The sequence below is a fragment of the Scatophagus argus genome, chromosome 20, assembly GCF_020382885.2.
Source record: "Scatophagus argus isolate fScaArg1 chromosome 20, fScaArg1.pri, whole genome shotgun sequence".
Taxonomy (NCBI): Eukaryota; Metazoa; Chordata; class Actinopteri; family Scatophagidae; genus Scatophagus; species Scatophagus argus.
This window is the reverse complement of record NC_058512.1, coordinates 8357990-8381057: the sequence shown is the minus strand read 5'-3', so window position 1 is coordinate 8381057 and position 23068 is coordinate 8357990. Positions and strand designations below refer to the sequence as shown.

At 41.5% G+C, this 23068-nt stretch overlaps 2 protein-coding genes across 4 annotated transcripts; one reads left to right on the top strand and one right to left on the bottom strand.

Annotated features, from left to right (window-relative positions):
- Nucleotides 1-17: 17 nt before the first annotated feature.
- On the bottom strand, nucleotides 18-8896 carry wbp1 (WW domain binding protein 1). Its single transcript, XM_046374900.1, has 4 exons — nucleotides 8765-8896; nucleotides 7850-7952; nucleotides 7383-7550; nucleotides 18-5838 (listed from the first exon to the last, which is right to left on the bottom strand). The coding sequence occupies exons 1-4, from the start codon at nucleotides 8825-8827 to the stop codon at nucleotides 5300-5302; spliced, it is 873 nt and encodes a 290-aa protein (XP_046230856.1). The 5' UTR covers nucleotides 8828-8896; the 3' UTR covers nucleotides 18-5299.
- LOC124051486 (ADP-ribosylation factor-like protein 3) lies at nucleotides 8337-12334 on the top strand. Of its 3 annotated transcripts, none has more exons than XM_046374903.1 (7): nucleotides 8337-8744; nucleotides 9456-9565; nucleotides 10402-10545; nucleotides 10636-10752; nucleotides 10871-10921; nucleotides 11160-11345; nucleotides 12016-12334. In XM_046374903.1, the coding sequence occupies exons 2-7, from the start codon at nucleotides 9563-9565 to the stop codon at nucleotides 12061-12063; spliced, it is 549 nt and encodes a 182-aa protein (XP_046230859.1). In that variant the 5' UTR covers nucleotides 8337-8744; nucleotides 9456-9562; the 3' UTR covers nucleotides 12064-12334. The 3 variants fall into 3 exon arrangements, with proteins under 3 accessions (XP_046230859.1, XP_046230858.1, XP_046230860.1); XM_046374902.1 differs by lacking the exon at nucleotides 8337-8744 and adding an exon at nucleotides 8970-9103; XM_046374904.1 differs by lacking the exon at nucleotides 8337-8744 and adding an exon at nucleotides 9131-9195.
- The last annotated feature ends 10734 nt before the right edge of the window (nucleotides 12335-23068 follow it).

The window sequence follows — 23068 nt, the reverse complement described above, 5'->3', positions numbered from 1 at the left end:
GCAAGAGTCAGAGTGAACTGAGTGCCAATGTTTGTTTTATTAAAAAAATAAAATACAAATGATGACCCAACGAGTACACAGCAAGCTTCTTTCTAAAACCGAAGCGTTTTAACTAGCATTCAGTGCTTTTATGCTTTTTTTTTTTCCTTTTTCCACTTCACTCATTTTGGCTTATTTAAAGTTATTAGAAAAGAAAAATGTAACGAGACTCACGTCTGTTTCTGTAGGTGCCCGCTTCCTCGTCAAACGAATATTTCTGATTTTGGCAAAAAAAAAAAAAAACATCCACATAGCTCAACCATGACACCTCCATCTGTTTGCTATTGATTATGGTTGAGAAATAATACAGTTTACAAGTTGTTTCCCCAGAAACTATCAAACTGACAATTTCCTTTCACTACGCATTACAAATTCTACTAATGTGGTCTCATGTAAGCTGACTGTGTTCCATGTTGAGGTCTTTCATATGTATAATATATAAAAATTTTGAAAATGATGGCGTAGTAACTGAGGATTAAAAGGCAATAGTTTAATAGTCAGTGAAAATTCATCTGGTTGGAAAAAGAAGAGAGCTGTTGCTTAAACTGAGAAAACCAATGCATCACCTTAGTGCAACAAAAATAAGGGATGGGAAAAGTGGCAAACAGACCAAACATGAATTAATCCAACAGAAACAATAAGTTCAACTTTTTTCCTTCAACTTACACAATTCAGTAACATGGTTTATAAGCCAGGAATAGAAAGTGTTAGTGGTTAACGGGCAGACAAGAAAACATCAAAAAAAAAAAAGAAGAAAAAGAATATATATAAACTAGAATGGCTTTTTAACTCAAGCCCCTCAGCTGACACTGAAACACACATACATCGTTGTAGTAGCATTACAAGTACTTTTTTTTTAAAAATGCGTTTTCTTAAACAAATACATGTACACAGACCAACCAAAGTAGACTACAGTACATTGCAGTGCCACACGTACTGAGAGTTATATTGCTTGTACGGTTACCCACAGACAAATGACAGAGAATGTGAGAAAGGGCTCGCAGCATATAACAGTATGTTTTTGCATAGCCTAGTTGAGTAAAGTACAATACACTACAGAGATGCGTGATGCTGAAATAACATCAGACAACAATGAGGAGACAATTATCATGAAACAACTGCTTTGGCCTTATGAGACTGGTGGGTCAAACGTGTTAAATTCTAGCACTGCTTGTTAAAGATAAACCTGAGAGTGGGAAACCAAACAGAGCATGATAACCACACGCGCACACACACATACACACGCATACACCGGTGACAATCTGTATATCATGGAGATGGCAGTGACTTTGGCTGATTATTCTGTCGACACTTCTGCATGGGTAGATGTGCCCTCCTGTTTTCAAGGGCCAACATGCAGGATGGTGCAGCTGAAGAAAAAAAAGCAGCTACAATGCTGGCTATGGTTTCTGTTCAACAGACTTGTGGAGGGTGGAGTCTCGCTTGACAAAAGAGCCAAGAGAGCAAAGTATAAACTGCTGTCATGACCACACATGCAGCTGGTTAAATAAGACAGAATGGTTCTCATTGGGCAGTGTGTGTTTGTGTGTGTGGGGGGGGGGGTAGGGAGATGTCGCATCACGCACCTCCGTTGAGACTGACAGGACAAAAAGGCAAAGTTAAAGCCCATTAAACAAACATATATGGTCATATACAATCAGTTATTATTAAATATGAGTTCCACCACAACATTAAAAAAAAGGACAGCCAAATCCAAACACTAACCATGGTCACAGTACAGATGTCTGACCATGTTCAGATAATGAACCTCGGCAACTGCGGCTTTTAAATGAACAGCGCAGAGCGGACAAATCACTCAATAAAACGGATGGATGGATGTTTGTCCAAAACTGATGACCGATATAGCCCTTAATCTCAGTAAACATGTGGAAACCAGGGAGGCATAGAGTTGTTTGGCAATGGGAAAACCAGTGACCTCCGATTTAATCATGCACACAAGTACTTCTGTCCTTCCCTAACCCCACCCCACCCCACCCCCTGCACATCCCCTATTAGTTGGTCTACATATGCATACAAATAAGCACGAAATGCACCTTAGGAAAAAAGATTACAAAGCAATCTCTTGTTGGAGTTATGTTTTGTCCTCCAAACACAAAAAGAATGAATCACAACAAAACTATAGAAATTTTTTTCTTTTTTATATTAATTTTCCTCATGAGTCAGTTCTTTTCAAAAAACTAATTGCAACCAAATCCACAGAGCAAAAACAGAATGAGCACAAACTCAAAATCTGGTCTGGACAAATTCTGTCAGTGCCACATCGAATTAGACACACAGTATTTTAAAATCAACACCTCTCCTCAGACACAAAACCAATATAAGTAAAGCTCAATGGAACATGTGGCAGGTTAAATCTTGTGGCTTTTAAATGTTTTTAAACCACATCCTCTTCTCAAAAAGCAAGTGAAACAAGCTCAGGTGCCATTTTCTATTGATACAAAAGCGCTCCTCCAATCTGATGCTATCATGCATGAACCAACACAGATAAACACCATTCAAAAGAAATCCAGAACAGAACCACTTAAGCACATCTACTCTAATAAGGCAGTAGCACATCTGTTTTGGTACACAGAGGCAACAGTTTATTGTGCAGCTCCATAATCACGACATTCGCCCTCTAGAGATGCAGCAAGGCAGCTTGAGGTGTGTTGGTCAAAAAAAGTCTTAAATTACTTGTGGTAATGGGTGTGCAGTCATGCTCACAGAGTAACAGCTCCTGGGAAAAGGTCATTGTCATCAGTTTGGCTTCATATTTAAGTTCCTGCTTGACTACGCAACACAAGGATTGCAAAACTGGCTAACATCATGTTTGATTAGTCATGTTTAATGGACATGAAATAAACTATTCTTTAAATTCAAACCTTAGAGAACTATTCTACTGGCCCCCTTGTACAGTCTTCCTACCATTTAGTCACGCTAGTATGTAGCACAGCTCAAATGGTAGATCACAAAAACAAGAAACGCAACCACGGCCAGTACAGAGTTTTGTGATTCTGCTAGTTGGGAGGAAAGAGGAAACTCTTTGATGTACCGCCGAGCTGCAGAACCCAATGTAATGTCTTATAAAGAAGCCGAAAACTACCACAATGTGTCCTTGTCAGAGTTCAATCCGTGTTGAAAAGGAGAGACTGGCCATTAATGTTAATGCATGAATAAATGTATCTGACAAGAATGAAGTGTTAGCACTTACTCACCACTTTGCCACCTGGGAATTTATTCTCTTTTAACTTATCTGTTACTGGTTGCGCAATCAATGTTGCAACAAATAATAATTTTGTTTTTACCTATCTGAACACACCCAGTTTGACTGCTATGTGTTACATACACATTTTACAGTATATTAGGCAAGCAACATGACATGCAAAGAAGCATACAGTTAATCACAACAGATTCTGCAGCTGTGCCAACACTGACTAGGCTGCAGAGCCTGCATCCACCTCAAGTTCCTAGTACACCCATCTTCTGCTGCCAATGGAAAATACCACTGCAAATCCCTCATGCTGCCAAGAGCTACGGATGCCACAGAGCGGCGAGACAGCACAAGCTAACTAGCTACCAACACTGCGTAACAGCATAGCATAGCTCACACAGTCATAACAAAACAATGAAACCACATCCAGGGCATCTAAACTTAAACCTCAGTCCAATTACTTATCACAATATCTGGACATACAGTCGTAGAGCCACTGTGGCCCACCATCACTTTGACAAACAGATGAGAAAAGCAAGTAGCATGTTGACTAGAAAATGCTAATGAAGTCAAATGTAATCACAGAAATTCATGCCTCATGCAAAATAACAGTGCTTTTAATTCTTAATCCACCTCAGTGCTGAGTAAGTATTTTAAGCAGATGCTACAGCACTGCAAAGATATATACACACAAAAGTCAACCCTTCCCTACTGCACTACAACAACCACTCACTAGTACACACTCTAGCAGCCCCCATCAGGAGCTTTGTTGCAATTAATAGTTACACCTGTGGTATTTATTGAGCCGTAGCTGGTTATGAAATAAAAAAGCAAGTGCATCCTTCATTACAAACATCCAAACTATATATTCCTGTGCAGAACAAGCCAAATGCTGTCACTACTCACTCTGACATTACACAGTACGTTAAACACAGTAACACAGAGCCACCACAAGACTTTTTATTGGTTATTGGTGGCTTAGCTCTTTTGGCTATTACTATGACCTTTAATGCAATCAGAAACTGAAGTGTGGAGATAACATGCACACAGTCAATTAATCATTAAAAGCTGGTCACGCATACAGTCATGCTGATTGGTAACCACAGAGCTGGGGAGATGATAATATTGATATCAAAAAAGGAAGGGGGGAAAAAAGGGCTAGTGGAGTGGGTGGGTGTATGACATTTAAAAGTCAGAGACGAAACAACAAACTCCTTCCTGTAACTCTCTCCACTTCTATTTGTGGGTGTATAGTCTCCCCTACTCTAGATGTGAACAGTCTCATAGACTCACACCTGACAACACCAGAACTGGCTGCCATGACCTAAGAGCTGACATCACCATGCAGCTGTGCCCTACATTTCAAAAGCACACACGCAAACTCTCTGTCTCTCTCTCACACACACACACACAGCTTTGGGGGAAAAAAAAACTCGTCTTCAACTGTTGTCGATTCATTCACTATCATCCTAAGTGTTCCAGGGGTTTGTTTTTGACTCCTCTTCTTAACGGGGACAGGGGAGAAACTGTTGTTGACCGTGCTGGTATGCTCCGAGCTGACCATCCCACCAGAGGTAAAATGTCAGATGGAAGGATGGCCGGAAATGTTCTGACCAAAGGAGAGTGGCGAGACAGAAATAGAAACATGATAGCAGGGCTCAAGGAGAGGGCAGGAGCAAGGGAAACAGTCCGGTTTCATTAAGGATCAATTGCCGCCTTCTCACTACCCAGTCACGTTCTCGCACTTCATGGTAAGATCAACATATCAAATAGGAGCGCAATATGTGTTTGCTGGTTTCCCTGCAAAGGAGAAGCAAAGCGGGGAAAAAAAGAAAAAGCAAAGGAGTTTTGTCCACACACTGTCGTCTTTTCTAATCAGGAACCATTAAGCTTTAGTTATCATCATCATCTTAACATGATGCCTGAGTGTTAGTTCAAATAATTAAAACACAGACAGTTCCTTTGCTGATGATGATGGCAACAGCAATCTCATGTCACCCTGTGTGAAGCGGAAAGCCACACTGGCTGGCTGGATAGTTAAATTGTGGATCACACCATGTGGTCCCCAGTGCTGGTGCTGGCGGTCTGGCTGGGCAGCTCAGAGGAGTGCTCTTTCTGTGTGAAGATCTGCTGCTGGTGCCCGGAGCAGCAGTCCCGACCAGTGACCTTGCATATCCGGTGCTCCTCGTCGCTTTCCTCCTCAAGCCCAGAGCCCTCATCTACATCCAACTGGCAAACACACACCTCAATCCCCGAGTCTCCGGTTACATGGCGTCTACGAGTGATGAGCTCTTCATCCTCCTCTGCCTCCGCCATTAATGGAGCCTGCACGTTCTCCTCCGCCAGACACTGCGCTTGGATCGGCATCAACACTGCTTCTTGCTCTGATGAAGAGCCTGAGGCCTGACTGTCCACCCTCGAGTCGGTCTCAGCCGGTTGTTGTGGTACCGAGGCAGCTTCTGGTTGGCTCACTTGCGGGGAAACTGCTGAAGTAGTCTCGGGAGGGTTTTCAGAGTAAGGAGGTGGTGGAGTTGGGGGGTGACCTACCACCTCTTCATAGTCAGGAAGCTTGCAGTCATTCCAAAACCCTGAGAGTCAGCAAACAGAAAAGCTTTACCTTTCAAAGCATCATCCCATGAAGGCAGTTGCACATCCATGTAGACCAGCAACACTTCGTCTTTACAGTGCTAGGTCAGTCAAAATAATAAATTGAACAACTTTGACAATCACTTCATTGTCAAAGCTGAAAAGCCAAAAATTCAATTGTTACAGCATCTGTTTTCAAACAACAAATTCCTTGCAGTTTATGAGAAGACGATGTGCGTCAGACCCTTCTGTAGTCCACATGCAACAACTTATCATTTTGTTTTGCAGCCAAGTGCTCTTGGTGGTGCTACTGCTTCAGGAACAGCTAATCAATAACACCATGGGCTACATTTCTGTGCACCTAGTAAGAAGCAACTGCTACAAGTCAAAACCTAAACTAACCTCCTAACTAACCATCCTTAATAGCACTCGTTGCTCAAAATACCACGCCACACTCACACGTCAACCACAGTAAAAAAACAGACAACCACAACAAAAAACTGAAACAGAAAACTAGAATACATTTTCCCAAAACTCAGTGTGATATGAATATTGTTTGTGTATAATATATAATTAAAATGAAAATAAATTTAATACAGTTTAATATGTCATTGTATCTATCAAGGTAACAGGTTTGGGAGGCATGCTTAAGAAAGCTAAAACGTATCCTATTTGGAAATGGTTTATTTCATACTCCATGATATCCTGTGGCTACACCTTAGTGCGTACATGTTAGCCAGATTTCTGTGTGTGTCACCATGTGTGTACACTCACAGTTGGAGCTTTGCTCACATTCTTGAAATTAAGTCAAGAATGTTCACTGCAGGCCTCAGACAGACATGTGTGCACCGTGTCCTGTGTGTGATATTAGTGAACAAGATATCAAGTTTAAGCCAAGGTTCAGAGTGATCACTGACATCAGGGTGGCATCTCTCTTGTCTGCTGTCCTTTTGGCAACGACAGACCATGATCTCTAATATACACTCGGGCAATCTGCAGCGGAATGTGACAAGTCTGGGATGAGGTTCAGCCCTTCCAATTCTAAGGTTATGAAGCAGAGGAGACAGCTGCTGTAAGGACAGTTCAGGTATATTGTGGATCCAAGTAACAAACATGCAAGCAAGGTTTGCTGTTGTCATGTGGAGGCTGTATTTGGTACAAAGCTCCAAAATTTAGTTGCCACAACTTTGCTGCCTGACATTTACATATGAACAACAGAACTCAGTAATGTCCAACAGAATGATGCCAATGACCACAAGACATGAAGCCTGTAGAATGGCTGGCCTCACCACAACCCTGTTACCAAGTCCTAGTTTGTTTTAAAAATACAGATTTCCATCCTCGAGTTCCCTCACCATCTGATGGAGTAGGCACTGAACAAATGTCAAACATTTTGAGAAGCTGCCAATACATAGAGCTGCAAGATGACACAGAATATGTCATTGCAAGAAAATAGGGAATTAAGAATATATTCAGCTCCAAATTAAACATCAAAGCTATTAAATTTAACTATAATGTCCCATTCACAAACTCAAACATTACTCACTTAGATTGAGCGGTGGAGGGGAAATGAAGGAACTGGAAGCTCCCTGGTAGGCCATGAGGCTGATCTCACGCTGACGCTGCTCCTGCTGAAGACGCATCTTAACCCTCCGGTGTCGGTAGGCACAGCAGCAGCTTAACATAATGACCAGGGTCCATACCAACCAGAACCCTATGAGGGGAGACAGACTGAATGTAATCTTATCATCATCTTCAGGTAACTGATGAAACTAACTGATCAACGTTTTTCCTGACATTTAACAAGGCAAAGGTGGTAAATCCACGGTCATCTGAGCACCAAATATCAAAATAAATAACTTCAAATTTCAGGCTAATGTTGTTTAATTTTCAATATACATCGTGATAAACTAAGTTGAGGATGAAATAACACACGTTAAACAAATCAACACAAACCTTAAAAATCTACAACACGGAAAAGAAACTAAAAGAATAATAATAACTGAAACTTACACCAGAGCTCGTAGTAGTAGGTGCAGCACTCCGTCTCTCCACAGCAGTACCCCATCTCACAGCGGTACTGTTCATTGTTTACCCCAAAACAGAACTCCTTTCCCTTGAATAAACACAAGAGGTAAACAGAGTGAATGTGTGAGTCAACACTCAGTCACACAAGTGACACAGCGAGCTCTTCAGAGACCGAACTATAGCCAGGATCTGGCTATGTAATTTGCAACTTCAAGTTTCTCTCATTGTGTTTCGTTTCGTTTCGTTTCACATTTCTACGCTAATTTCCCGTAACTTAATGTGACACCACTGCTAAACGCTGCCAACAGTACAGTACATTTATCTATACTGCAATGACAAAATACGTGAATTTTAATGAGAGTGACCAGTAGCAATAAAAGAATGACGGTAATGTCATGGTTCCGTTATTCTGCCGGACGATGTCAGCGAGTCAATAAATATGTCGAAAAATGCTAAACTGCTTAAGTGTGTTGCTTCATGTCGTTATCAACTTTTTCTGGCCAAAGTGAAAACGGTAAACTCGACAAACTGGGGCCGTTTGCCTTCTCCAGCCAATATCAACAACTGTGAATAAACACGTCAATTCACCGGGTGCCAGTTAGCAACGGCTAACGTTAATCTTGATAACCTTGATTCACACTGTAAATTTGAGGAAACGCAGATATAATACATCCGTGTAGCTTGTTTGAAACACATCGTAAATTTTCAACCAAGTTGAATGTCGAAATTAAAATGAAAACTTTGAATAACTGACGTCATCCACAGTAATAGCAGCGAACCGTGCCCAGTTTCCTTTGTGGAGGAGACAAAAAGGATCAGCAGAAGGCCTTCACCAACAACAGGAGCCGCGGCCTCAGCTAGAAGCGTCAGCCGACCCCGGGTGCGCTGGCGTTAGCTTACCTGCACCAGATAGGTCCCGGTGTAAAGAAGACCTACAATGGATCCCAGTGCTTTCTGTGGCATCTTCCTGGGTTGTCGGCCGTTAACACGACGGGAATCATATAGCAGTCGGTCGAATCGACCACTTGTTAAAGTGACTGAAGGTGGCTGTTGCGAGTTATGAGCTCAGCCAGTCGGATTCGGACATGTTTTTGTTGTTCCTTGAAACAGAAACAGCAGAAGCCGTAATATGAAACGGAGTCGACTATTTAACTCTAGAGGGCGCTGTGTAAGCGTGTGTGCAAACAGGATTTACAGCGCAAGCACAGGATGAATGCGAGTTCGAGTTCAGTCATTACGGTATTTAATTAATTAGTTAAAACAAAGTAACCATCGTATTAGTTAATGGTTAGTTATTAATTCAGTTTGGAACTATTTGCCTCCAAATTACGGTAACTGCCAAATTTATTGTAACAGGTATTTAAAAATAATATTTGTCATTTGCCTTCAGCAATTATATATCTGGGCTTGAAGTTTACTTACAGCGCTTATAAATCTGCATTTAAAGTGCTTTTAAAGGAAAGAGAAAGAAAGGAGTGATTAATCAGTAAAAATTTTGATGAAAAAATCTTTTTCTGAAGAAGTCATAAATATTTTCAGTATTACATTTTGAATGGTGCGTTTTTGGTCCTCCCGTCCTCTCACGTCACAGGTTCCCAGGCAGAGCAGCTGTCCTCCCATTGGGACGCAACTCTGTGGTTAGGAAGATGCTAATCCCCTCAGTCTGAGCAGGGGCCACAACACACACCTGAAGAAAACATGGTGAGTTATCATCATTCACAACCAATTAATTTATATTTTCACTGAATGATAGTTGATGTCTCAAGGTGTGTGTGGCACTGAAAATTGTTAGAGACAGCTTGCTGAATGTTACATGCAAGTGAATGGCGCACCCAAGTAGGATAGATAACTTTAGAAATTGGTCACTGTTGAAAAAATGTCAACAATATGTTAATACTGAGGCTAACTTTGGTTTAAATATGGTCACTGAAAATAATATTTGTGTATTTCATCAATACTCAGATGTCTGATTGGACAAAGAATAGGCAAGCTGCAACTTTTAACACTACAAAACCAGAAAAATGCCAAAGAAAACGAAAGATGCGCAATGAAATGTGCTGAAATGATGTCTATATGTGTTAGAGCATCAGCTGAAAATCAGCTATGTTATCTATATTTGACACAGTAAACATGCTGAGTGTGGTGACACCATTTTCATCTTAACAGAGCACACTGTAAGGTAAATAGCTTACCCTTTCTGGACACAAGCCATCACCGTCCACATGCCTAATCTTGGTCAATGAGAACTCTTGGCCTGCTACATGAGTAGGTCACCGCAAGCGGCTCACAGCTAAATCCTCATGCTCCAGATGATTCCTGCTTTGGGCGGCATGAGTGTTAAACCTCCTGTGCAAGCTGTGCCGAGTTCCTCTGCCAACCCCTCACACCATGCTGTTGGTTATTGCTTTCCCAGATGCAGCTTGGGCCATGACTCTGTAACAATATAATGATGAGTGTTTGCAGGTTCCCCTATGAAATGTCACGTTTGAATCTTCTGTCTCATTGAAGTTCATCACCTGTAACTGATCCACCTGCAGGGCCTCTTGTCCATTCTTCGGAGGCTGAAGCAGTCTCCAGAGCAGGAGGTGCGCTTACTGTTGCTTGGTTTGGACAATGCTGGCAAGACCACTCTGCTGAAACAGCTGGCAGCTGAAGATATCAGCCACATCACTCCAACACAAGTACAAATATATTCCTGTCAAAACAGATTCCCAAACCATGTTGCAAGCATCAAATAAAGAATTAAGGATCTATATTATCTGTCACTACAGGGATTCAATATTAAGAGTGTTCAGTCATCTGGCTTCAAGTTGAACGTTTGGGACATTGGAGGTCAGCGCAAGATCCGCCCATACTGGAGGAATTATTTTGAGAACACAGATGTTCTGGTAGACTCACTTTGATGTGCTTGTTACAATAGCCTGCATTAAACAGACAGTAGTCCTTAAGATATTTTATGCATGTTAAGAATCATTTTAATAATATCTATGACCATGTTATTTGCAGATTTATGTGATTGACAGCTCAGACAGGAAAAGATTTGAAGAGACGAGTCTGGTGAGATGCATTTTGTATTTTCTTTCAAAATTGCAATGATAAAATAGTTTTAGTGATATAACTAACTGCTAGAGAACATTTTGAGGGTTAAAATATTCCCATCGTAGGACTGTCCACTCATCACAAACATTAGGAATTAAATATTGTGTAATTCAAGCCAAAGGTAAATATTATTTAGTTTTCTGACTCATCCAGAACACATACGTCACTGACTACCCTCATGTGTCTGCTCCTCCAGGAGCTGGCTGAGTTACTGGAGGAGGACAAGCTTGCCGGTGTGCCGCTGCTAATCTTTGCCAACAAGCAGGATCTGATGACAGCCATTCCAGCATCTGAGCTGGCAGAAAGTCTCAATCTGCACACTATCCGGGATCGCATGTGGCAGGTCCAGGCCTGCTCAGCGGTCACTGCTGAGGGAGTGCAGGTGATTACAGTACACGCACTCTGCAAACACACAGCATGCATGCATAGTGAGGGCTCCAGCCAGTTTGCAGGCAGTTTGAGAACTTGCAGAATATTGGCATTGAGTAGTGTCATATCACCTGAAACTGACAAAGGGGCACGCTTTGTCAGCAGTAAGGAAAAATAATTTATATCAGATAGACCAAGTGCACATGGTTCCTGTATCATTTCAGTTCTACCTTCTCAAACTATACATGGTATTTATAAGATTGTCCAGATTAAAGGTCCAAAGTTAAGCATGTTATCATCTTTTTGAAGACTAAAGAGGCTTTGCTGTTGTGTAACCACAGTGTGGTTTTAAGTGTGTCATAACCAGTAACACAGTAAGGCAATGTTTTTACAACAACATGTTATACATAAATAAATTGATAACACTCTTAAAAAAAGAACAAAAGTCCATTCACTATAGGATTTTTTTTGTCTTTATTTCCTGACTAATTTCATTGTTTTAAAACTGGACCAATGACACTGGCCTGAGTGCTTGCAGGTTATGATGCAGTCGTGTTGTTCTTTATCTCCTCCTCAGAAGGCTGGTGTTGGAAATCAGCCGTAACCTATGACATCCTAAACATACACATCGATTTCACATCACTGTGTATTTTCATAGAACAACGTTGTCTGTTTCTTCGCAGGATGGCATGACGTGGGTTTGCAGAAATATAACTTTCCGGAAGAAATAATTCAAGGAAACAAAAGATCAGCGAAGAATTGCAGGTGCACTTTAAACTTCACCCACCGAGTCACTTAATGTCCACGATGAGGAGGTGACAGAATGTGTTTTAGTTTTTTTTATATATAAAACTATCAATTTGTCATTCTGTTCTTATTTGACAGTATGAAAACATTTTATATCTAAATGTTGTTAATACAGTGATTCCACATGTTTTAACTTCTTAACCCTGTCAATACACATCTTGAAATGTATATACTGTATATATTATGCAGTTTTATTCAAACAATTTTTTGTCATGTGGTATTTTGAATGCAAGGTTATGTAGGCACTGACTGTCTGAATAAAAATGAAATGTTTTGTGTGGTGGATTCGTGACTGATGTGACTGTGAGCCTCTCTACCTGACGCTAGAGGGCGGCCTTGCGCTTGTGTTGTCACTCACAGCCCGATGCCCAGTTATTAAATCTGCTACTTTCCGTGAATGATGTGGCATCCTGCGCCATATTTGATTTGCTCATTTCATAATCACCAATTCTTTTTTTTCTCTTCAGCCGGTTTAGTATGCTGTATTGCCAGCAACAAAGTTCATTGTCAGTAGATTCAAGTGCCGTAAACGAGGCAAGCATTAATCAGAGAAATTCATTTATTGATGCTTCAACATTTTGTTCTTTCACAGAGCTGCTTATGGCCACATTGAAAAAATCTGTATCGTGATCATAAAACATGAGCAGTTGCACATGGACACAGTGAACCGACCTCAGTAAATCTCTCTTGCATGCACAATAAACCATATAGAAACACCTTGGCCATTCAATTACTCAACTGCTCACCTTGTTCACCATGATTTACCACAAGGCAATTGCATTTTCTGTCTATTTTTCTATTTTGTCTTTTTGCAGCACATTTGCCACAAACTGCACTAATCTGAACTGGCCGAGTGCTCCACTGTGGTCCTATAGGGCATTTACATACAAACCTTTTCCAGGACTAATAGCTCTCCAATACAATTTGCATTTATATAGCCCCCTTCATACCATGATTTGGCGCCTTTGCCCATGATAAAAATAAACCTCCTCCTTTGGCCTTGAGTTACTGCCCTGCTGCTGCTGCTGCTGGCAGTGTGTGTGTTCGTGTGTGTCCCTCTATATATGTAAGGTTGGTTGATTTTAATATGTCAGAGCTGCTTGATCCTCGGATCAGAACAAGTGCAGGAAGCCTCAAAATGGACCTCATAATGATTCAGCCCTCAGTATGGGCTTTGCTCTTATGTGGTATTGTGTTCTTTTGCTATACAGTACATTTGAATATTGTTGATACAGCAGTGTTCAACATTTGACTGGGGCAAAGAGTTATACGGTAAATATTAAGCCACAACAGATTTTCTCGGTCAAACTGAAAAAGGATGACCGGCTCTTATTCCGTTAAAGCTGCTTTCAATTTGCTCTTGTACAAGCACCACACATTTTTACAAGAATCCATGGGGCATGCATCAAATGAAAAAAAAAAATTTAAGAATAAGGAAATGAAAGTCTACCATGTGCGACTGAAAATAAAATGCACCCTCTCAACCTTTGGAGGGCTTAATCATTAACATCCAATCCATGTGATTATCACCCAACCTGTAAAAAATATACCCAATTACACATAGAAGTACTCTGATAAATCTTTCCAATTGAATCTCCCAGTGGCATCAGAAGGCAGCGGCTGTGAAGAGCCTTTAAATCCCGTATGAATAAAATTGGATTTAGCAAACAGAGGAGTGGATTTGAGCAACCAGTCCTCGTTACCTCTGGCTCTATCATCAGCGAGGTGAGAGGCAGTCAGGCCTGCAAAGGGCCATAAATCATGGGACTTTCCCAGCTACTCAGGCCAGAACACTGGCCTCCCACACAGGGGAAACGAAGGGCAGAGAGTCTGATTGACTCACAGGACTGAAGGAAGAAAAAAACAAACAAGGGGGGGTGAGATCCTGTGACTTAATTAAAGTGTTGTGTATCTCACACACTGTAACTACAGCTCAGTCGCAGTGCTGAGGCTCAGATGGTGGAAGAAAGTATTCCTATTCCCAAGAAACATATGCATGTGAAACAGAACCGAGTGAGGAGATGATCTCCCTGCTATGACAAGGAATTACATATTCTGAGACTCTTTTTTGAATATAGCCATGAGCATTCACATGCGTGTTATGTTGCCTGTCATATAGTTGAGCCCACTGTCAGAGCGGCACCGGTAGATCATGATTACCACAGCATTGCCACACAGGTGATTCTGAAATCCAATGTATTGCAAGGCTGACATCTACAATACACTGAAATATCCGTGTAACTGTGTAACACACCCTAAACAGGAATCAATCCACCATGTATTAACACAGCTTTAAGTCGAGAATGTAAAAACACAATCGAATAACAGAAACGACTGACGTGCCAGAAAACAAAACAATTTCACAAATAACATGTCCGTAATACAATGAAAACTATCTCGATCCATCTAAGCAGGTTTAAGGATTTCTTGCATTTTTTCTCACTGTAATTTAAATATATTTGTGTTTATCATTAGGCTCACCTGAGGCTCTAAGAAATTGCAGGAGGCATATTTTCACAGACCACATGGTTAATCAGGCAGACTAATCAATAATGAAAATAATCAGTAGTTCATGATGGATAAGCATATTTTTAAGAGTGTATCAATAATGTCTTGCAAGAGAACACAAAATAAAATGTCTAAACTGTCCATAAATAATGGACAAGCTGTGGCTGAATCACTGAGATGCGTCTTTATCACAACAGTTTGTAATGTTAAAGTGAACTCCTTTTATGCCCTCTCTTCAAATAAGAATCCCATGTACCTGCTACAACCAAAATGAACCTGGCTCATCCCAGGAACAACATTTAACAATCCAACTGGGGAATAGCAGCACACTGTCCCTGTTGCCTCATTCCCTGGCCAATCTTTATGATTAAGCAGATAAGTGCTGGTACTGCATGATAAAACAAACAGCAAATGTCCACATTCCTCTCATAGCTCCTTTGATGATGGTGTGTGTGTGTGTGTGTGTGTGTGCGCGTGCCTCTCCGGGGCTCTTGCTGCCCAAAGCCCCCTATGCTATAATCAAACTGCAGAGTCATAAAAAGCAAGGGATGAGGACTATAAAAATGAGGAGGCTCTATCAGCTGGGGGGACAGAAGTTCACACCTCGGAGCGGGTCAGTCTCAGAGTGTAGAGGGGGGTCAGCATGGGGGTCGACCTGGTAGGGGGTCCATGGCCCTGTTTGATGCTCCTGAGACGGAAAACAGAAAGGCTGCGATGGCGTCAGGTCAGGATGCACCAAGAGGCTACTAGAAACTTTGAGTGACTTTTCAGGAGAGTTTTAGTGGTTCGGTTAATTCAGCAGGTAGAGCAACACCGTCTGAGCAAATTCACACTAAGAATGAGAGACAAGATCTGCATGCATATCCTGTATTTTGTCTCTGGCCTTTTGTGGGGTTTGTGACCATGTTAACTTCACTGTAGTTTATTACAAAACTATTGGATGAGTTCTTGGGCTCCATAATTTTACACCAGTTTTGGCCATTGTGGTGATGAGAACTTCCAAATGTTCTGACTTTGGAACAAACTTGAATTTTGCGTGCACATTCCTGCATTTGGCGTTATAGTGAATTTTTTGTCATTATTCACTACAGTTAGAATGTAATATTCATAACGACCATAATAACCAAAGACTCAAGATTTTAGTGTTTTAATAACACTAAAACCAACAAACATAACTACAAACAACATAACTCACTGAATATTTTCAAAGTGCTATTAAGTGTGTGGAGTCAGAGCTGTTGGTGCTGCTGCTCCATTGCAAGTTTTCTACCGTTCGAAGAAAGAATAAAAGTTTTCTTTCCCATTCATAAACCTTTTCTGAAAATAAAAAGAGAAAGTCGTGTCGGTTTTCTCAACAAGAAAGAAATAAATGTTGGGTGCATGAGTGTACAGTGGATGAAGATGAAGATTGTTACTTGCTAATCAAGTCCTTATCACTCCTTTGTGTACTTTGACTGCAAATCATTGCAATTGAAAACCAATCATGTCCAGCAGATAATAACATGGGTAAACTGTGGAGACCATGAATCAATAACTATTCGCTAGATTGAGGTCAGAGGGTCATACTCTTGACCCCTCCCCGACCCTTGACTCCAAACTGCACTGGGAGGAAATAACACTTTCCGTGGTCTGAAATGTTCCCAGATTGACTGATTGCCCTTATCATTTGACGGATCTGGTCCAATTCTCTTTTCTCTGTCTTTGCTCCCCCATACTCTCTTGTCCCTCCCTGACACTCATAATTTGACTTTTTATCACCTCTCACTGAAAAGGAGACCCAGCGCCATCCGTCATTACAGCACACGCTGACAGCTCCTCACACATGCATGGATTTTTACATTTGGCCCAATCCAGGGGCTTACTTTACTGTAACCGATTCAATATTCCTCAAATGAGCCAACCGATCTATATATACACCACAGTGGATGGGATGATCTATAGCACAGCCTTAATAGATTTCCCAGGCCTAAAAGCCTGACTAGTTTAGGGGAAAGGGCATAATTTGTGGAATAAAAATATAATTACTCATTTAACTTGTCTGAGAATTTATGTTATTCAGGTTTTGTAGGCTTTCCAGCTAAAATGTGTGACTTTTGTGGTATTTAATTAGGTCTACTTGTTGTTGTTTGTGTGATTTTTTTTAATAAACCTCAGATCTGCATCGTCCATCATGAGTGGATTTACTTAAACATGACGTATTATTCTTAAACATACCAGACAATGCCTTGGTAAGCGTAGTTATGCATCTGTTTTATTTATATCCAATGAGAAATATGTGTGGGAGTTAGTAATATTCATGTAGTTTAGCATGAAATAATCAATTAAGCTAGGTTTGACTGACTTTTTGGTTAATGTTGTTTAAGCTAATATTAGAAAACTAATAAATAAATATTATTATTGAGGTATTTGTAAGTTCACAACATTTTTACTAATAGTTCTTACACACTTCGCTAAGAATTCAAATATTTTGATATGATATGACATGAGCAGTAGCAGTAAAATAATGGCCTTTTATCTCACATTTGAAATGTCATTAGATTAAATTATGTGTAACAGACTAAATATTTTCCCCATGTGTGGTAGAGTTGCCTCATAAGGTCAGAGAGTTTAACATCTAAGTCTAAACGGGTAACATATTGGCAAGCTAACTTTAGTGGTGTTGTTTCACTTAGCCAGGCAGCAGTTACACCTACCAGTGTGATCGTGTAAATATTTAGTAGCAACTAATCAATATGTGAGAACTAGTTTGTTTGGTGCAACATTTTTTTTAAATAGTGATGTGTAGGTTAACGTATAAGCACTTGGGTCAACCTGCTCCTGGACTGGCCGAAGTTTAACAAACTGAGAACAAATTGAGAGATAGCACAGTAAACAACATAAGCAAAGGTACTCGTCTTTAAATAAAAATCAATATTTCCCACAGCAGTATGAATAAAATGTTCGTGTTTATCATGTTGCTTTCATATTATAAATAAATTACAGCAGAGTGCGTAATAGCGGTGTGCATTTGTGCACACATCTCTGCCCCGCTCTGCCTGACAAACAGAGAGAGTGTGTGCCAGGGAGGCAAAGGGAAATATTGTTTGTGTTTTTATTTTGTTTATGTCTTCCTGCCTTTTATGGCCTGTGCTCAAGCTTTGCCAGCGCCAGAGAGGGTAAAAGAGAGGGAGAGAAAGAGAGTATTCTCAATTTCCTTCTAAAAAGAAAATTCATTTGCAGTTGCTAATGTAATGTCACCGTTGTGTTTACTGAGCGTGGATGATGTATAGGGGATGTTGCATTGAGTGAGACTGCTTAATGATGCATAGAATTAAGTCTGTGGCTTTCAGCTGAGCTCCCCTCTCTCTCACTCTCACTCTCATACTCTCCCTCTTCCTCCCTCCCCTCCTCTCTTTCACACACACTCTCACTCTGATTCCCTTTTCCCGTCCTCTTTCCTTCCCTCTCTTTTACCTCTCTCTTCGTTTAATCCCCGCTCTCCTCCTCCTCCTCCTCCTCCTCCTCCTCCTCTTCTTCTTCTTCACCACCACCACCAAACCAAGCTCTCTCTTTCTTCCTCAGATGCAGGCTGTCTTGGACTGTTGGCCACACGTTGCTCTGTGCTCTGTTGCCTTACTCCATCAATCACCGCGAAGGGAAAAAAAGGAGTGTGTGTGTGTCTGTGTGTGTGTGTGGGTGTGAGTGTGGGTGGGTGGGGAGTTAAAAAAGAACAGAAATAATATATGGCTGGGATAAAATGAGCAGGATGAAAACACACACCGGGTATAGACATCGTACAGTGTCGGTTTTAGAAACCTGGAGGGAAGAACACCTCTTACATTTAATGATCCTCTGTGCACGGTGGCAGTCCAAAATGACTCCCTGAACACCATGTGGATATACATGGCCCCGGCTATGATTTCAAATGTGATGGGACCTGAGACGATGGTGATAATCATGATGATTATGGTGATGTGTGATGTGATTTTAGTGCTTATGTTAACGGTTATTATCTGAGCGAGATGACCACCTGAGTGGGATGAGAGTTGAGTGGGAGGTCTGTAGCTTGATCAAAAGCTCCAGTTCAATCTACATAATGCTAAGGCTTAAACAGTGCAGTCCAATGCTTAGTTTCATGATGAGGTTGTTTTGCCAGTGTGTTTTAAAATCTGGATTCTTTTATTTGCCTTTATGTTCTGGTGCTGAAGTAGAAGTGGGGGGTGGACAGGGAGGACAGTAAAAACTGAGACACAGAGGAAGTGAGGTCCCCTCAAACTCTCAATGAGCAGGCTCACAAGCTCAACTGACAAACTTTCTGCAACTAAATGCACAGTAATACAGAGAGCCTGTTCAACATACTAAGTGCTAAATTACTGTGCTGAGGGTATTGCAATAGTTTAACATTAATGTTTAATACAATATAGACCAAAGTATCGGTTCACCTGACATTACACCAACAGGGACCTTAAGGACATCACATTCTAAACGCACAGACAGCTTTGCAGCAGCTAAAACAGCTTCCACTCTTCTGGGAAGACTTTCCACACAATTTTGGAGTCTTTCTGTGGGAATTTTTGCCCATTCATGCAGGAGAGCATTTGTGAGGTCAAACACTGATGTTGGACCAAAAGGCCTGATCCACAATATCTGTTCCAGTTCATCCCAAAGGTGCTGGATGAGGCTGAGGTCAGAGATTTATGTGGGCCAGTCAAGTTCTTCCAAACCAAACTCATCCAACCTTGTCTTTATGGACGTTGCTTTGTGCACTGGGGCACAGTCATGTTGGAATAGAAAAGGTCCTTCACCAAACTGTTGCCACAAAGTTGGAAGCATAGCATTGTTCAAAATATTTTGGTATGCTGAGGCATTAAGATTTCCCTTCACTGGAAGTAAGGGGCTGAGCCCACCCCTGAAAAACAGTACAATAAAAAGATGTATCTGAATACTTTTGTTAATATAATGAATTTATATAATATTACACAAATATTCTGTGATATTTTAGAGAACAGTGTGCTCTGAACTTTCCCTTTCATTCTTCAACACAACATGCTGCATGCTACAACAATTTTTTTTTTTTTTTTTTCTTACAGTTCGTGTAGAAGAGCTCGACTGGTGTGTACTGAGTCCTGAACTCAGCCCCCTGCAGACTGCACTACTGCTCTTGTGGGAAAATCTTGCCAGCCTTCCCGGTACAGAAAATGATAGTACATCAGGACATTAATGCCCATGGTTTTGGTAGGACATATCCAATATATCACATACGGATGTAAGCGTTCAGGTGACCAAATTTTGATTCGGCCAATGGAGACAGAGATCACACTTGTCCGCTCACGGTTACCCCATTTCAAAACATACAAAACCATTTCAGCTGCGTGACAGTGATTTGTTTGCATGTTGATATTACAGTTTTTCCACTCACATCCTACCTCTTCATATCTCTCTCCCTCTCCCTCCCTCTCTCCTTCTCCCTCTTTCTCCCTCTACTCTCTCTCACTCACTCACTCACTCACTCACTCCATCGCTCCGTTGTGATCCAGCTGTCCACCCCATTCATCATCTCGCCACTCTCCCCCGCACAGAATTATTATTTCTTTGATGTGTTACTAGTTGAAAACAAATCCATTTTTCTGGCCATCAATTTATCATTCCGAATGGGGAGTCACACTTGAGTTGTAGAGGCAACCACATTTTCCCAACTTGCACTTGGTGTGTGTGTGTGTGTGTGTGTGTGTGTACGTGCCTAACTCTGTGTGAGCGTTTATCTGTGCACGTGAAATCCATGTGCGCTGCTTGGATCAGAGTTTCTTGTAAATGTGAAATGCAGGATGAGAGAAATCAGAGGTAAATCGAAATGATAGGGGGAAGCAGAGGGAGAAGTAGTTTGGGAAAGTGGTGATGATGAGAGAAAGGAGTGTGAGTGTGTGTGTCAGTGTGTGTGTGTCTGAGAGAGAGAGAGAGAGAGAGAGAGAGAGAGGGCTTCCCTCTTCCTCCAGTCACCCTCCTTCACCTAACGTCTGTGATAATTTATCACTCCTCCTAGCTTGGCTGACAAACTATTTGCAGGAAAATGAGTTTTTCCGCCACGGATTTGTCCTCTGGGAATAGAAAGGGGAGCTGCTGTGTTTTTATTCCATCACGTGCACACACACACACACACACACACAGATATATGGTTGTTGACGTGCATGCACACACACTAAGACGTGCACACACACACACAGATTGAGGTCTCCAGTATTTATTGGGGGGAGGGGGAGGTGGTTAAGATAAATGAGGTAAATTAATAGAGTCACTGAGGGAAAAGATCTGCTTCCGCACCAGCAGATCTGCAACTGACACACAAGAGATGAGCACATACCCCCCACCAACACACACATTCACACACACACTCTCTGTTCCTCCCTCCTTCACCTGCCAAGCTATCCCTCCCATCTTCCCTCTCTCACTTTGCTCTCCAGTCCTCCTGATCCCTCGTTTGCCCTCCCACGGATGACAAATGTAACAGTCAGACAAACAGCGATCAGGGCCATACAGCATAATGTCAGCTTAGATCAACACTGGGACAAAAGCAAATATCACAGCATCAACACTGCATTACAAGCACTCTGCCTGTGTATGTGCGAATGTGGGTGTGCCGTAATAATGGTGGCTGGCCCGGGTCACTGGATCCCAATCTCGCTTTCAACCTCATCAGCCAAGCTATTGACAATGTGCTCGACTGAGAATTACACGACAGTAAAGGCCTAATTACATTGCTATTACCCTGAGCTGTCCATAATCGTCAAACACGACGCATCAGTGGGACATCGCGGCAGTAAATCGCTCTCTCTGTCTCTCTTAATGCCTGTTACCATTACAGTGTTAACATTTCTTGCCACTTTATCGTCTGTTGGCAGCTGAGACAGTCAAATACTGAAGTCAGTCACACTTATGTTATACTGGGCTAATAAATATATATGATACTGACTGTATGAAAATGTATGGCTTGCAGAGGAAGCAGCACACCTAATTTAATCTAATCTAATATTCGTACGCACCTCCCTATGTGCAGTTGGACAGTAAAAAGTGTCCATTGAAACATGGCAGAAAATTCAACTACTGCATTAGCACATTGTAATACAGTGATAAACGTCTTTTTTTTAATTATATGCTGAATGGTCACTGTTCTTCCTTGCATGTCCATTAAGTATCCCTCTCCCTGTCTGAGTTAGCACTGCGTTAGAAATGTAAATGCGGAGTTTTAGTTTGTGATGATATCTGAGTGAAGAGATTCCAACATCAGGTGTCACAAGCCAACAATAAACTGGAAACTGAAACTTTTTCGAATTTCGAATAGACTTTTTCGTCAAACAGCCAATTCGCCCAAGTTACACCAAGAACGAGACTCTAGTCTGCGCTGGTGGGAAGGTCATTAGTCCTGTGGGAATTTGGTCATATACACAAGTGTGGAACGAATTATAATTTTGGCCTGATGATGGCGCTAGATGAAAAATCACGTGATGTCAGGTTATCGTGAGGTATGTTATGAATGGTCTGTACCACATTTCATTTCATGGCAGTCTGATCAACATTTGTTACTGACCCTTTAAAGCCTATCAGTTTTTCTTCGGCGACACTTGGTATGCATAACAAAATTTCTCTCGTGTGTAAAGTGGCCCTAACTTGTCCCCTTCTGAGTCTCTTTAGCGAGTTAATTGGAAGCTGAGAGTAACAAGACACTAATCCAGAAGATGACACAACGTGTTTTGGTTTGCTCGCTGACTTCCATTCAGCCTGCTAGCAGCTTTGATATTTTCCGCCTTACAGCCACATACTCCTCCATGGATAATGAGGCTCTTTTGGTTAACTGTGTGGCCTGCGAGCACCTGAGTTCCTTTGTGGACACACACCCCTCAAAACATCACAGCCAACTGCCAACTTTGTGACGCCCGTCTCTGTGGAGATGCGGTCTGACTGGCAGGCATGAGGACGAGGTCCAATCTCATGGACCTCTCTGATCTTCAAAGACGACTGCAGTTACTAGTGTGTGTCGATGGGGGTGCATATGTGTGTGTGTGTTACTGACCTGTATCGGCCACAGTGAACGCATCACCATAAACCATTAAGGTAATGAGTGCACATTCAGATGAATTTGTACACTTGTACACTATTTTAAGATATATTAAAGTGAGGGAGCAGGTCAGTAACAGGCCAACAAGAACAAAAAATGTGTGGCTGGCCACTGAAGATAATCTGGCCACCAGTCCAAGTTGCATGTGGGCTAAACACAACTAAACACTGCTCACAGACCAAGGCCCTCTGTTGCTAATGGCCATTACTGCCTGTATGCCATTGTAGGCCTCACAATAGCAATCATGCTGGGATTTTGTGTGAAGCTTGCTGGCAACAGTTATTAGCCCCCCAAAAAAAACTTAAAGGGGGAGCAGTCAAGAGAAGAACAAG